Source organism: Cebus imitator, unplaced genomic scaffold (assembly GCF_001604975.1).
Source record: "Cebus imitator isolate Cc_AM_T3 unplaced genomic scaffold, Cebus_imitator-1.0 Scaffold32, whole genome shotgun sequence".
Taxonomy (NCBI): Eukaryota; Metazoa; Chordata; class Mammalia; order Primates; family Cebidae; genus Cebus; species Cebus imitator.
The window spans coordinates 4,765,599-4,779,890 of record NW_016107347.1 but is presented as its reverse complement, the minus strand read 5'-3'; the positions used below and the strand labels follow the sequence as shown (position 1 = coordinate 4,779,890).

Genomic DNA, 14,292 nt, shown 5'->3' with positions numbered 1-14,292 from the left:
AGATGTAGGTGATGGGGAGGAAGGCAGCAAATCACACTGCCATGTGTGTACCTATGCAACAATCTTGCATGTTCTTCACATGTACCCCAAAACCTAAAATGCAATAAAATAAATGGGAAAAAAAAATTTGGGGTGAGATTAACAGCAAATTATTCATTAGTTGCTCAGAAGTGGTTACACCTGTTATTGTGAGTACAATTAATACTGCTGACATTATTCAGAGAAATACTGTAATATCTAATTACCAAGAGGTTATATAATGTAACATAAGTAGAACGAAAGATGTTATACTAAGGGATAGAGGAACTAGTTTTGACATACAGGCAAGGAAAATTGGATACTACTGTGACTTTATAACATTACAAATTTGATTACAGAAGATGTTAGCAATTTCTATTAACATTTATAGATGACCTTAATTTCAAAAATGTTTTGAAATAGAAAGGAACTTGCATATATTCATGTAATTCTGGTATATAAGGGGCTTTGATCTGTTACTAAAAGAGAGAAGCAAATTGACATAATTTTTATACATATTAAATCAATTTTTGTCTTCTCACTTGAGATCTTTAAAATAATAAAATGATCAATATGCACATTAGGGTGAACTCTATTTGCTACCAATTATCTGTATTGTTTAAGAAAAAAACCATTGAAAAGAATTAAGTAATCAAACAGGTTTTGTTTCATATTACAAATCATTTTAATGTGACTCTTACTGATAACTCAGACATAAGATGGTTAAACTGATTTTTTTAAAAGTGTCTATATTGCCCAGGGTTTCAGAATTTTATGGTTATAGAGAATAGTAGGAGCTAGAGATGTGCCCAATCTTTGGGGTAGGGGATAATGTCAGTAAATCTGATTCATATTTTAATGCCACTTCTCTGTTTAGCTAATTAGGATTTGAGTGTTTTTTTTCCTTTGAAAACGAGTTAAAATTTTAATGCAACAAAAACAATGTCAAGAAACTTGGATTGTAGCCTGACTTTGCCTGTAACTATCTATAGAACATCAGAGCATTCAATAACCTCTCCATGGATCCAAAATGTCAGAATAGGATCTATGTTTCCGTTTATTTATGTAATCAACATTTACTGAGTACCTAATATATGGCATAGGCTGGTTTGGATTCTGAGGATATGGTGATGAGCAAGATAGATAAAGCTTCCATTTAAATTGCTTACAGTCTAGTTGGAAAGGGAGAGACAGAATAAGTACATAAACAAATAATATAATACAGAAAATGCTAAGTGCAATGAAGAAACTATGAGATAACAGGATAAGAAGTGGCAGTGGCAGTAGGCTGCATTCGACTTGGTGGTCAAGGAAGGGTTTTCTAAGAAGGTAATTTTTAAACTGAGATGATAAGGAGAAAGCCATTCAAAGACTTGTTGAAAGGTTGCTCCATAATGAACAAATAGCAAATACAAAAGCACTGTTCCAAGAACAAGTTTGGAATGTTCAAAGAGACATAATGAATAAAAGGTGGAGGGAGGTGGGTGTGACATGAAGTTTGAAAAGTAAACACAGATCATTTCCACCTATCATACTTTTTATCAGCTTTGTTGAGATATAATTGACTTGCAATAAATTGCATATACTAGTTTCCTAATAGTGCCATAACAAAGAACCATAAACCGAGTGGTTTGAAACAACAGAGATTTGATTTTCCTACAGCTCTAGAGGCCAGAAGTCCAAGATCAAGTTGTCTGCAGGGCCATGCTCCCTCTGAAGCTGCTGGCCTCGGTTGCAGCTTCTGGTAGTCCTTGGTTTGAGGCAACACAATTTCAGTCTTCACCTGGCATTCTCCTTGTTCATGTGTCTGTGTCCAAATTTCCTCTTTTTTGTAAGGAGTTGTATCTGATCATATTGGCTAGTGGTTTACTTTACTCCAGTATTATATTAATTAATTTCATTTGTAATGAACTTATTTCCAAATAAGGTCACATTCTGACATACTACAGGTTAGAACGTCAACATTTGAATTTTGGGGATACATAATTCAACCCCTAACCTTGCATATATTTTGACAGATTTTAACATATGCATATCCTATAAAACCATCATCATATTCAAGATAATGAACATATTTTTCACCCCCTAAATAATTCCTCCGCCGCTTGGAAATCCCTCTTTCCTTCCCTTCCTTGCCTTTCTTCATCCCCAAGCAATCATTAATCTGCTTTCTGTCTTACATTAATTTGTATTTTCTGGCATTTTATATAAACAGAATTTTATTTTATTTTATTTTTTTTAATTTTTTTTTTTTGAGATAGAGTTTCACTCATGTTACCCAGGCTGGAGTGCAATGGCACGATCTCGGCTCACTGCAACATCCGCCTCCCGGGTTCAGGCAATTCTCCTGCCTCAGCCTCCTGAGTAGCTGGGATTACAGGCACGCGCCACCATGCCCAGCTAATTTTTTGTATTTTTGGTAGAGACGGGGTTTCGCCATGTTGACCAGGATGGTCTCGACCTCTTGACCTCGTGATCCACCCGCCTCGGCCTCCCAAAGTGCTGGGATTACAGGCTTGAGCCACCGCGCCCGGCCATAAACAGAATTTTAGGCCATGTACTCCTATCTTAATAATATTAAGACTATAACATAATTATTGATATTCATGTCACTGCTGTATCAGTGGTTTATTTCTATTTATTGCTGACAAATATTTTATTGCATATATATGATGTATTTGTTTATCACCTGTGGATGGACATTCAGGTTGTTTACAGTCTGGGGCTATTAAAAATAAAGGTGCTATGAATGTTTGTTTAAGTTCATGTATGGACATATCCTATTATTTCTCTTAAATACTTAGGAGTGGAATGGCTGGATCATATGATAGGTGTATGTTTAACTTTTGGCGGGACTTCCATACTGATGAACTTGTATCATTTTATATTTCCATCAGCATTGTATGTGAATTTCAGTTGCTCCAGTTCCTTGCTAACCCTTGGTGTTTCCAATTTTTAAATTTTAGGCAGCCTAAGAAGTGTGTAGTGCTATGTTATTGAGGTCTTAATTTGGTTATCTCTGAGACTAATGATGAAAATTTTTCATCTGTTTACTTCCTGTCTATATACTTTGGTGAAATGTCTATTCAAAACTTTGTTTATTTAAAAAATGGGATAATTCTTTTCTTATAATTAAGTATAGCAAGTTCTTCATATATTTTGTATACAAGTTCTTTGTCTTATGTATAATTTGCAAGTTAGTTTTCTTTCATTTTGCTAAGATGTCTTTGTTATTTTAACAATGCCTTTTGAAGACAGAAGTTCTTAATTCTGATGGAGTCCAATTTATCATTTTTAAAAATGGATCATGCTGTTGGTGTTACAGCTAATAAAGTTTTGCCTGATTCAAGTTTTGCCTAACAAAAGGTTTATTCCGTGCTTTTCTTGTGGAAGTTTTCGAATTTTAGTTTTTACATTTCATGTTAACATTTGTATATAATGCAAGATATAGATTGAAGTTATTTATTTAATTTAAAAAATTATTTATTTTTACATATGGATAACAAATTGTTCCAGCACCATTTGTTGAAAATACCATTCATTCTTTACTTAATTTCATTTTCACTTTTCTTGAAAATCATTTGACCACATGTGTACAGGTTTATTACTGGACCATATTCTGCTCCAACGATCTGCCTTAACACCACTTTCTTAATTGCCATAATTTTACAATCTTGAAATCAGCTAGTACGACTTCATCTAACTTACACTTATTTTCTCAAGTTTATTTTGGCTATTCTATGTCTTTTGCATATGAATATAACTTTTGGAATCAGCTTGTCAGTCATTACAAAAAAGCCTGCGGGAATTTTGATTGGGGCTATGTTGAGTCTATAGATAAATGGGGAGAATTGAAATCTGAACATTATTGAGTATTTTGATTTTTGAGCATGATACATCTCTCCATTTATTTAAGTATTCTTTAATTTTTCTCAGCAATATTTCGTAGTTTTTAGTACATGGTTCTTACACATCTTTTGCCAGGTATATCCTTAGGTATTTCATATTTGTTAATGCTATTGTAAATAGCAATGGTGCAAAAGTAATTGCATTTTTACCATTGAAAGTAACGCCATTGAATGTTTCAATGCCATCGAAAGTTTTTGCCATTAATTTCAATGGCAAAAATGCAATTACGTTTGCACCAACCTAATAGTATTATTTTTTTATTTCAATATCTGATTAAAATTTTTGATATCTATATGTAGAAATACAATTAATTTTTGTATGTTAATCTTGTATCTTGCAACTTTGCTAAACTCATTTATTAGTTTATTAGTTCTCGTAGATTTCTATAGATTCAATAAGATTTTCCACATAGATGATCATGTTGTTTGTGAATAAAATTTTACTCCTTCTTTTCCCATCTGAATGGCTTTTTTCCCTTGCCTTATTGTATTAACATTGCACCTAAGTAGTGTTGAATAGAAGATGAGAAAGCAAACACTGTTGCCTTTTCCTGATCTTAAAGGAAATTTATTGTCTTTCAATACTAAGTATATTAATCATAATTTTTTTGTTGATGCCTTTTATTAAATTAGGAAGTTTTCTATTCCAAGTTTGCTGAGAATTTTTTCAGGAATGTATGTTGGATTTTGTTAAATGCTTTTGTGTGGTTGTATATATGTGTGTGTGTGTTTCCATTGAGATCATCACAAGGCTTTTATTTTCAGTCTGCTAGTATGGTGAATTTTCTTGATTGAATGCAAAGTACCCTTGCATTCTTGAAATAAATTCCACTTCGACCATGATATATTATCCTTTTTATATACTGTTTATTTTGTTTTGTAAAATTTTGTGAAGAGTTTTGCATCTATGTGCATTTCATGAGGGCTATTTGTTTGTGGTTTTCTTTTTTGATAATGTCTTTCTTGTGAACTCTAGCGGCCTTGAGATACATGGACTCCCAGGTCTATCTCCTTAATTTGGTGATGCTTCTGGCCTCTACCTTGGTAAACTTTCTTGCACTATGGGCTAGAAACTTCTCCAGGCAATTTCTCCCTGTTTGTTTCCCATGTCTCTTGGATCACGTACTTTTGTTACCTGAGGTCCAATGTGTATAGAGACACTATTTTATATATTTTGTACTGTTTTATAATTATTTTAGGTGAGAAAGTAAATCTGGATCAGAAGCACAATTTAAACATGCCTGAATTTTTTTTTAACAGTATGAGATCATATACATTAAGGCTTTTTTAGCAAGAAAATCATTACCCAAATGCATGATGTTTACTATAATTCTTCTAGTAACAGGCCAAGTGTCTATCAGTTGCCCATTACATATGTACACACACACACACACACACACACACACACACACACACACACAAATATATCTCCCAGGGATATGTATATAAATTCACTATAAAATGAGTTCCTGAATCAATGCTTTATACAAAGGAGGCACTAATTCCATTAGAAACACACATCTAACATTCTTCCATGTATCATACTCTTGTATTAGCATCTTGTCTGAAATTAGGTTGGCACCCTCATTTCCAGTTTCCCTGATTTCAAAATTATCTGATTACACAGTAGTTCACATTCCAAAGACTTTGGAGCCCCTGGAATGACCATTTCTAGGTATGTATCTGTTAAACTAAATATGGCCTGAGGATACCTCTGGGTTGTGCCTACATAATGAACTGCAACCTAACTTAGTAGGTAAACTAACTGACAGCCTAACTTGGCAGTATACTTTTGTAACAAACTGCTGAGTTTCAGCTCATCACAGCAGCTGAGCTTCAATCAATTACAGGCAGCCCACTGATCAGACCTTGTCCAAGTAAGGCAAGCGCTGAGCTACAAAGGAATCAATCTGTTTCTGTATTTCATTTCTACTTTCTGTCCATAAATGTTGCCTTCCCACACTGAGGAGCAGAGCTCCGTGAATCTGCTGATTCTAAGGGCTGCCTGACTTGACAGTCGTTCTTTGCTCAATTAAACTGACAGAAACAAGCAATGGGAAAGGATTTCCTGTTCAATAAATGGTGCTGAGATAACTGGCTAGCCATACGCAGAAGATTGAAACTGGATCCCTTCCCTACACCATATAGAAAAATCAATTCAAGATGGATTAAAGGCTTAAATGTAAAATCTAAAAGTACAGAAATTCCTGGAGGATAACCTCGGAACTATCATTCTGGATATAGGATCAGGCAAAGATTTTCATGACAAAGATGACAAAAGCAATTGCAGCAGAAACAAAAATTGACAAACAGGACTCTTACCTAAAGAGCATCTGCGTTATGACCCAGAAACCTTCTCCAGGCAGTTTCTCCCTGTTTCTTGCCCATCTCTCTAGGATCATGTACTTTTGTTACCTGATGTAACATTAAAATAAACCATAAACAGAATAAACACACAATCTGTAGAATGGGAGAAAATATTTGCAGACTGTGCATTGGGCAAAGGTCTAATATCCAGAATCTGTAAGGAACTTAAACAAATGTATAAGCAAAAACCAAAGAACACTGTTAAAAAGTGGGCAAAGGACATGAACAAGACACTTTTCGAAAGAAGAGATATATGTGGCCAACGAGCATATGAAAACGTGCTCAACACTACGAATCATTAGAGAAGTGATACTACCTTTTAATAGAAACTGCAGTAAAGAGAAGTCAAGCATGCCAATGTCATACAGCAAGTAAATGGCAGGGCCAAAATTTTATCCAGGTCAGCTTGACATCCTGTCAGGTGTGGCCATGTTCCTCAGATAGTCATTCTTTCACATGTATAAATTTTACTTAATATCTTAAAAAATCAAAATAAAAAACAATAAAATATTTTGAACTAAACATTTTGTTCTAAATGGCCACAGATGCCATTTGCTCTGGATTTATATATAAAAGTTTCCTTTGATTTTTAGATGAGGAGTAATTGTATATATCTTTACATGAACACTTAGGTAAAACGTGGAGCGTTTAAGCCCCAGATAAATTTTTATTCCCAAGACTTACTTAGATGATGAGTGTTTTTTGAATTTGGTATTTCCCATTCTGTATTTATCTTTTATTAATATAAATAAATATTAATAAGGAATATATTTAAAAGGGTAATTTTATTTTGAAACAGGAGAAAGGAAAATGTGTGCTTCAATAATGTCAGAGTTTACAGGGAAAGATACTGTGAGCTTGTTTGTCTAAATAAATTTTATTTGGAGTTAAGTATGAATTTTCAAGAGACGTTTTTCAGATAAGAAAGCAGTAAATCAAATACAATTATATAAACAAGAAGATCAGAGGGGATTATCCTGAAGGGTATAAAATGAACCAAGAGCTTTTAGTTTGGGTCATCACAGCATCTGCTCACCAATGCAAAGTAAGGTAGGTGTCTATAGTGGAAAGGCTCTGTGAAATGAAGTGTTCTTTAGTGTGTTTTTTTTTTCATTTTCACAATTTTATCATTTATTAGAAAGTGGCAAATGCTGAAAGATAATTTGCTTCAATAGGCTCTAACATTTTAAATTATTGCTCCAAATTGTTTAGTAGTAGGTGAAGGTGAGTGAGCTCCATACACAAGGATAAGAAAAAAAGTTATTGACTTAAAGAGAAACAACTGGTTAGTTCCCTAAGGAAGGATATTTGATATGCATAGCTTTCTTCTGTTTTCATTTTGATTTAAATATTGTTATCAATTTAATGATATGTGTATTAAATCCTTTCAATTACTATATTAATGGTCATCTTTTATGAAAATATACTTCTGGGAAATGTTAGAGCAAATTCATTTTTGAGTAATTACCTGCAGGGGTAATGTGCTCTGTATGACAAGCTCTTTTTAGTTATTGGATAGCTAAACCTCCTTTGATAGTGTTCAACAGACACACCTGCTGTATAGTACATTTTGCTTTCTAGAAAAACATACTGCTTTAGTGAAGTTCCAGGACTGTTCGTAGATGGGCAATTAGCTCTTTTCATAGTAAGGGGTTTGGAGGGTAAAAACTAATGAAGGAAATTAGCAGAGCAGAGAGGAAAGTGTTTATTAAGAATGAAGCACTGGGAGCAAAAATAAGAGAAAAAAAAGAGGGGAAAAGAGCTAAAGAAATAACATTTCTTGGAATAAGAAAATATGTTGAAAGTAGGGACATACATGGTCATGCATCTGAAGAAGGTCATGCATCATTATTTAGGCCCTGCCTGAAAGAAACCATGCCTTCTATGTTTAGGTAGCCAATAAATTATTTATTATGATGTCAGAATAGGTAATTAAGTTGCAAAGATGAGAACCCAGATGACAATAAAGAAGAAATTGTGGTAGATCAGAGAGGAAGGGATTAACTAATGCTAATTTGTACAGTGTTATATAGTTATACGATCTTATATAGAGTGCCAGGTGTTTCACATGTATTGTTCTTTTTATGACTTTAGCAAGGGACATATGAAAAAAATCGAGGCACAAAGATATTAAATTGCTCAGTTGCACACAACCGCAAGTACAATTTAGATCACTAACTCTTATCAATCTTAGCGCCAGAGATCTGACACTAATTTATCGTACAGAATTACAGACTATTTGTGCTGCAAAAACTTTCACGATCATCTTTGGGTTCTAAGCCTTCCTTGTATAGATAAGAAAGTTGAGGTCCAGAAAGAGTCTGTGGGTGAAGTTTTACTATTTGCAATAAAGAAGTAAAGGAGAAAGAACAGTTCTTGCTTTCTTTACACCCACAAAGTTATACAGCTACTGTGGCTGGTAACTTAGCACTTTCATTTTACACTTTTGTTAGCTTAGAGTTCTACATTTATAGGAGAAACTCCAAAAAATATAGAGTATCCGTAGTGAGTATGACAATAACAGGAAAACTAAAACAAATTTTCATCCTACATTTTAAAAAGCGTCAGGTCACAAGAACAGAAAATCAAACACTGCATGTTCTCACTCATAGGCGGGTGTTGAACAATGAGAACACGTGGACACAGGGAGGGGAGCATCACACACTGGGGGCTGTTGGAGGGAAATAGGGGAAGGACAGCGGGAGATGGGGAGTTGGGGAGAAATAGCATGGGGAGAAATGCCAGATATAGGTGAAGGGGAGGAAGGCAGCAAATCACGCTGCCATGTGTGTACCTATGCAACTATCTTGCATGTTCTTTACATGTACCCCAAAACCTAAGATGCAATTAAAAAAAATAAAAAATGAAAAGCGTCAGGTGTACTTGTCACTTTCTATTTTGCAGATGAGGAAATAAGACCAAAATAGATTACATATTTTAATCACATTCTCACAGATTCATGGAAGAACTCTGTTTCTTAATTTTTAGACCAATTGTTTCATCACCAGGTCACCATATCTACTTTATATAGAATTATAGAGCTAAAAGTTAAAATATGTGAAGTTAATTGTTTCCTATAGAAAAAGCTCAGTAGCTGGCTGTCTAAACAAGCAAGAACTATAATGATCATGATGGGTAATTATTTTATATAATTTGCTAGTTAGTAATTTTCGGATCCCCCAGAGGATCCTCAAGGTCTGTGTCTCTAAAATACTGGAACCAACTCTGTACCATAGAGGGAGCTCACATTTGAGAAGCACTTGAGAAAGCTGGACTCCACGAGTAAGGAATTTGTATGTTTTTGCTCCTTAACTGAAATACCAAAAAACAGAAAACAAAACAAAACAAAACAAAATTAAAAACAAACAAAAACAAAAAACCCTCGAAGGAACGTTTGAATATGCAACATTTCATTTAAAAGAATTTGTGAGAAAAACCCCTCTTATTTTAACCTTGAAAAGTTAAGTCATCCTAAAATGGGCTAGTTGACTTTCTTGTGTAATAAGAAGTAAGTAAACATAAATCTTTGATAATTATGGGTCTTAAAGTCATAATTTGGATTCTTTCAGAGCACTAGGACAATCTGTGTTTTTATTTTTTGTGTTCATATTAGCTCCTTCACTGGACAGTCATTCCTTTAGGTAAAGGACCATATCTTACCTGTTTGTGTCTGTCAGCGCCCGGTTCAGATGCTCAATATATGTTTATCTAATTTATTTGCAATTCTTATTCTAGGAATAGAAGGTTGGTTGAAATGACCACTAATCTCTGGAATTTGACATTTAAAATAAATCCCTGGTAACCTGTGTCATGTGGTTTTCATGGTTTCTTATAAGTTGACTGAAAAAAAAAATCCTGGTTAACCGAGGCTGAACGTATGAGGCTTCAATTAACAGAGGTTTTAGTGTCTACAGCTTAAAGATGCTGTTAGGATATAACGAACAGATTTGGGGAAATCCTGGTACTTCTGATGATTGAACAAAATGTTTGGTAAATTATAATTTATTTAATAGAACAAGCAAACAAGTTTATCTTCATAGACAACAATGCTACTCCTTTAAGCTATGTATTTTCTTTGCTAACAATGATACTTGAGAAGGAAAAAAAAATCCAAACACATCTAGCTAGCTGTACAATATTTGTAATATGAAAAAGTCTTCTTAATCTTTGAGGTGATCAACTTACATCCAAAAGTATGAAATTTGATTACCCTTCCTCAGTAGTAGAATTAAAATAATTTGTCATAACATTATCCAGGGATAATGATGTTGATATTGATATCATTATCCCTCTGGATAACTATATTCAATCAATATGTATTGATAATGATATCCAATTGATATTGAACAAGTTCTCCATCACGCAAGCTCTATTGAGATTCATGTTCTGTTTCTCACTGAGGCACTATGAATCCTCTGTTTTCTTTCACGCATCTAAAAATTATTTAACATTTCTGGCTAACCCATAATGGAGCTGTCATCCTTGATTGTATTCTTAGAGTGTCAATATTTCTTTTTTTTTTGCCTGTTAATCTTTTTGAGAACAAATTACATGCCTCTTTTGTGTAAAATAATCTTTTATTTGTTCCAGCTATACATATTTCAACCTTAAAGGGATATCCTAAGGGTTCAGAAGTAAAATCAGGGGGTTCCTAGATTTCTGAGTTAGCCCCTTAACACTAGTGGTCATTTTAGTTAACTTTGTTTGGACCTTATCTTTCTGGTGATTTCCTTGACGAAATGGGTAGAATTATAAGCATGATTATATGCATTGGGATGGTATTGAAGTTTGGTTATACTTTATCTTGGTTTCTTTGCTCTTTCTGATTTTAACCAGTAGGTTGTTTGATTTTATCTTTGATTTAGCATGGCTGCTGTCTTTCTGATGTCCATGCTTCTTGGCCTTGCGTGTGGGCAAGCGATGTCTTTTTGTATTCCAACTGAGTATACAATGCACGTAGAAAGGACAGAGTGTGCGTATTGCCTAACCATCAACACCACCATCTGTGCGGGATATTGCATGACACGGGTATGTAGTACATGTCACTTCTTTTGGCTGCAAATTATGTAAGCCTTGAAGAAGTCCATTCTTATGTAGAAAGGAAATGAAATAAATCACAACCTCATTTCCCAAACCTAATGGTTATTGGCTCCTTAGAAGCAGAGTACACAGGTTACAATATTATGTGGATCTACTCAGCACAATGGATACAGATAATTTTGTAACAGTTTTATGTCCCAGATTTACTTAAACCTTATCTTGTTCCCATGATCAAGGATAAAAGAGAGGAGGGTGACTCTTTTGTCTCAGTAGGATTCAACGTGGTTAAGCTAGTATTGGAGAATGGGGCTAAGGAATTCTTTCCAGTTGTACTTGTGATGAAGGAATATAAGTGAATTTAGTTTTATGTTTCCATTATCCACATGTTTCCTAAAGTCCTGTCACATTATGGTCTCTTTTTTGGTCTTTCCTCAGGATATCAATGGCAAACTGTTTCTTCCCAAATACGCACTGTCCCAGGATGTTTGCACATACAGAGACTTCATCTACCGGACTGTAGAAATACCAGGATGCCCACTTCATGTTGCTCCCTATTTTTCTTATCCTGTTGCTTTAAGCTGTGAGTGTGGCAAGTGCAATACTGACTATAGTGACTGTATACATGAGGCCGTCAAGACAAACTACTGTACCAAACCTCAGCAGTCTTATCTGATGGGATTTTCTGTCTAATTTTAATAGTGATATAATTTGCAATTTGGTTAAATGTGCTTGCCTGAAATAAAGCTAATAAAAATATTATGTTTCACAGTATCTTGTATTCATTTTGAGTACTATTTAATCCATACCCATACCTAACAGGCGTTAGTGAACTTAAGGAGTTTTAGAAGACAAGGTGAATGAATAGGCCTTCTAAGCTCAGATGAAGGATGGTTTTCACGTGAAAGAGCAGAGTGGAGGTAAAATGGAAAACAGAGATATGAAATGCCGAAAAGCTCACCTCGAGCAGGCTCTCCTAACAGAGGGCCAGAAGGTTTCTATGACTTAGAAAGTAAATGTGGGACCACTACAGAGTTATGAAGAGAGAGTAATGTAATCAAAAGCTGAAGGAATACATGGTGTCAGGGTACTAGGGACACCTACTTCCAAGGCTAGAAGCAGGGCTGGCATGGAGGTGGGGAATAAGGAGCACATGGAAGGTACAATGCAGTGGTTTATCCTTGTCATTCAAATGCACTGGATAAAACTCCACCAAAACTCAGAAGTCTAGGAACTATTCTCTTTAATTAATTACTCTGGTGGGCCAATTGACCTATGAAAGTTATACCCCCAAAAGTCAGTTTACAAAGCCTAGAAAAGAGGCCACGATCATTTTACATGTGGAAGTCTAAATCCTTCATAGTCCTTCAAGTAATAGGAGATGCTTTTCAGCATTTATACCAAAAGCAACTGGTGCTGTTTTGACTTTTAATATAATGAAAAACTATTATTATTATGAAAGGCTTTAGGGATGGGGGAAAGTGCAAAGGGATTTGAGAGAGTAGAATTATCCTAAATTCTAATCTAAACCTTCATCAATATTGAAACACTGTTTTCTGGTAAATGTGCTTGGTAAGCAGATGTTTATTTTTCTTTTCCTTCCTTCGGTACTCTTTCATGAGAATTTGGTTTCAACAGATGATTGAAGTGACACAGACCTAGTGTCCTGTAGACTTGCTCTCAAAAAGATGATATATCCTCTATTTGTCCATTCCGTTTCATTCACGCTGCACCCACCAAGGTGAAAATCAGTTGTTGGTGGGGCCAGTTGCCTTTGCCATATTCTACAGCCACCAGTTAAACTCAGCTAGGCATATTGTAAATGTCTGTATGCTGACAGTGCATGGGGTGGGTGAAGGAGGGTGGTGATGGTGGTGGTGGGGTCCTGTAGATGGATTAGTACAATGGGGAGGGAATAGATGTGTATTTACATGCAGAAGTCAGAACCCGCATTATTTTTACTTTAATATCTGAAGTTGATATTTACATGGTCTCCATATATTAATCTAGGGTTTTGGATTCTCATGTCAGTTGATAACATGGACATTTAAAGCTGCATACCACTTAAAACTGTACACCAAATATAGATCTTTGACTAATAAGTGAAAAGTCTAATGTTCAAGTCTAACTGGCACTAGTCACACATGCCTTCATGGATTCTGAAAAATTTTTTTCAGGGATCTGAACTGTGGAAAGGCCAAGAGCTTTAGGGAGGCCCCTTTTAAATAGTCCCGATCAGAAGACATGACTTAAATGGGCTTGCTCAACCTGCGGGGAGGAGGCTAGGCCTGGACATGGGTGTGGTGGGCCTGTCCCATCATGAGCTACAAAATATTAGATTGGGCACATCAGAGACAACGTGTTTCCTCCCACTGATGGCAGTCCACCTGTAACACGAATTACAGACGGTCTCTGACTTACAGTGGTTTGACTTATGATTTTTCAACTTTACGATGGGTTTATCTGGATGTAACCCCATCATCACAAGTCAAGGAGCATCTTTGTATTAAACTATTCTTGACAGTGGAGCTGTCCAAGGCAGAGAATTCTTAGTATAGCACATAGGCATTGGAATGACCAACAATTTGCATCAACTGGATCCAGAAACTCAGGCATATGGAAATAAGTTTGTTTTGGAGGATCTTGGTGTTCTTTGGGTTTAAGAGCGGGAGAATGAATAGAGAGATTAGAAATGGGAAGGTGAAGAATCATTACTTGTATAATCAGAGAAAGATGGAAACTGAAACATCTTCTGAGGGGATCATTAAATTCAACCCAATGTTTAAAGGAGTCAATTCTTGGCAGAGGAAACTTGAGACTAGGTGCTTTTTTTAAAAAGTCTCTTTTGGTCAACACGGTGAAACCCCGTCTCTACTAAAAATACAAAAAATTAGCTGGGCATGGTGGCGCGTGCCTGTAATCCCAGCTACTCAGGAGGCTGAGGCAGGAGAATTGCCTGAAC

The 14,292-nt window shown here is 35.3% G+C and overlaps 1 protein-coding gene and 1 long non-coding RNA gene across 2 annotated transcripts in view; one reads left to right on the top strand and one right to left on the bottom strand.

The window, feature by feature from the left end:
• LOC108301157 overlaps window positions 1–4,119 on the bottom strand; it is an 8,405-nt gene extending 4,286 nt beyond the window's left edge. Inside the window, exon 1 of the long non-coding RNA XR_001823754.2 lies at window positions 2,580–4,119. This is a non-coding gene — a long non-coding RNA (uncharacterized LOC108301157). The remainder of the gene's footprint in view (window positions 1–2,579) is intronic.
• Window positions 4,120–11,159: 7,040 nt separating this feature from the next.
• On the top strand, window positions 11,160–12,023 carry TSHB (thyroid stimulating hormone subunit beta). Its single transcript, XM_017524219.2, has 2 exons — window positions 11,160–11,321; window positions 11,769–12,023. The coding sequence occupies exons 1-2, from the start codon at window positions 11,160–11,162 to the stop codon at window positions 12,021–12,023; spliced, it is 417 nt and encodes a 138-aa protein (XP_017379708.2).
• The last annotated feature ends 2,269 nt before the right edge of the window (window positions 12,024–14,292 follow it).

Bases quoted from the DNA above. Each gene is read 5' to 3' on its own strand.
- TSHB (XM_017524219.2), top strand. From the start codon at position 11,160: ATGGCTGCTGTCTTTCTGATGTCCATGCTTCTTGGCCTTGCGTGTGGG. The intron at 11,322-11,768 runs GTATGTAGTACA...GTCTTTCCTCAG, and splicing joins CGGGATATTGCATGACACGG to GATATCAATGGCAAACTGTT.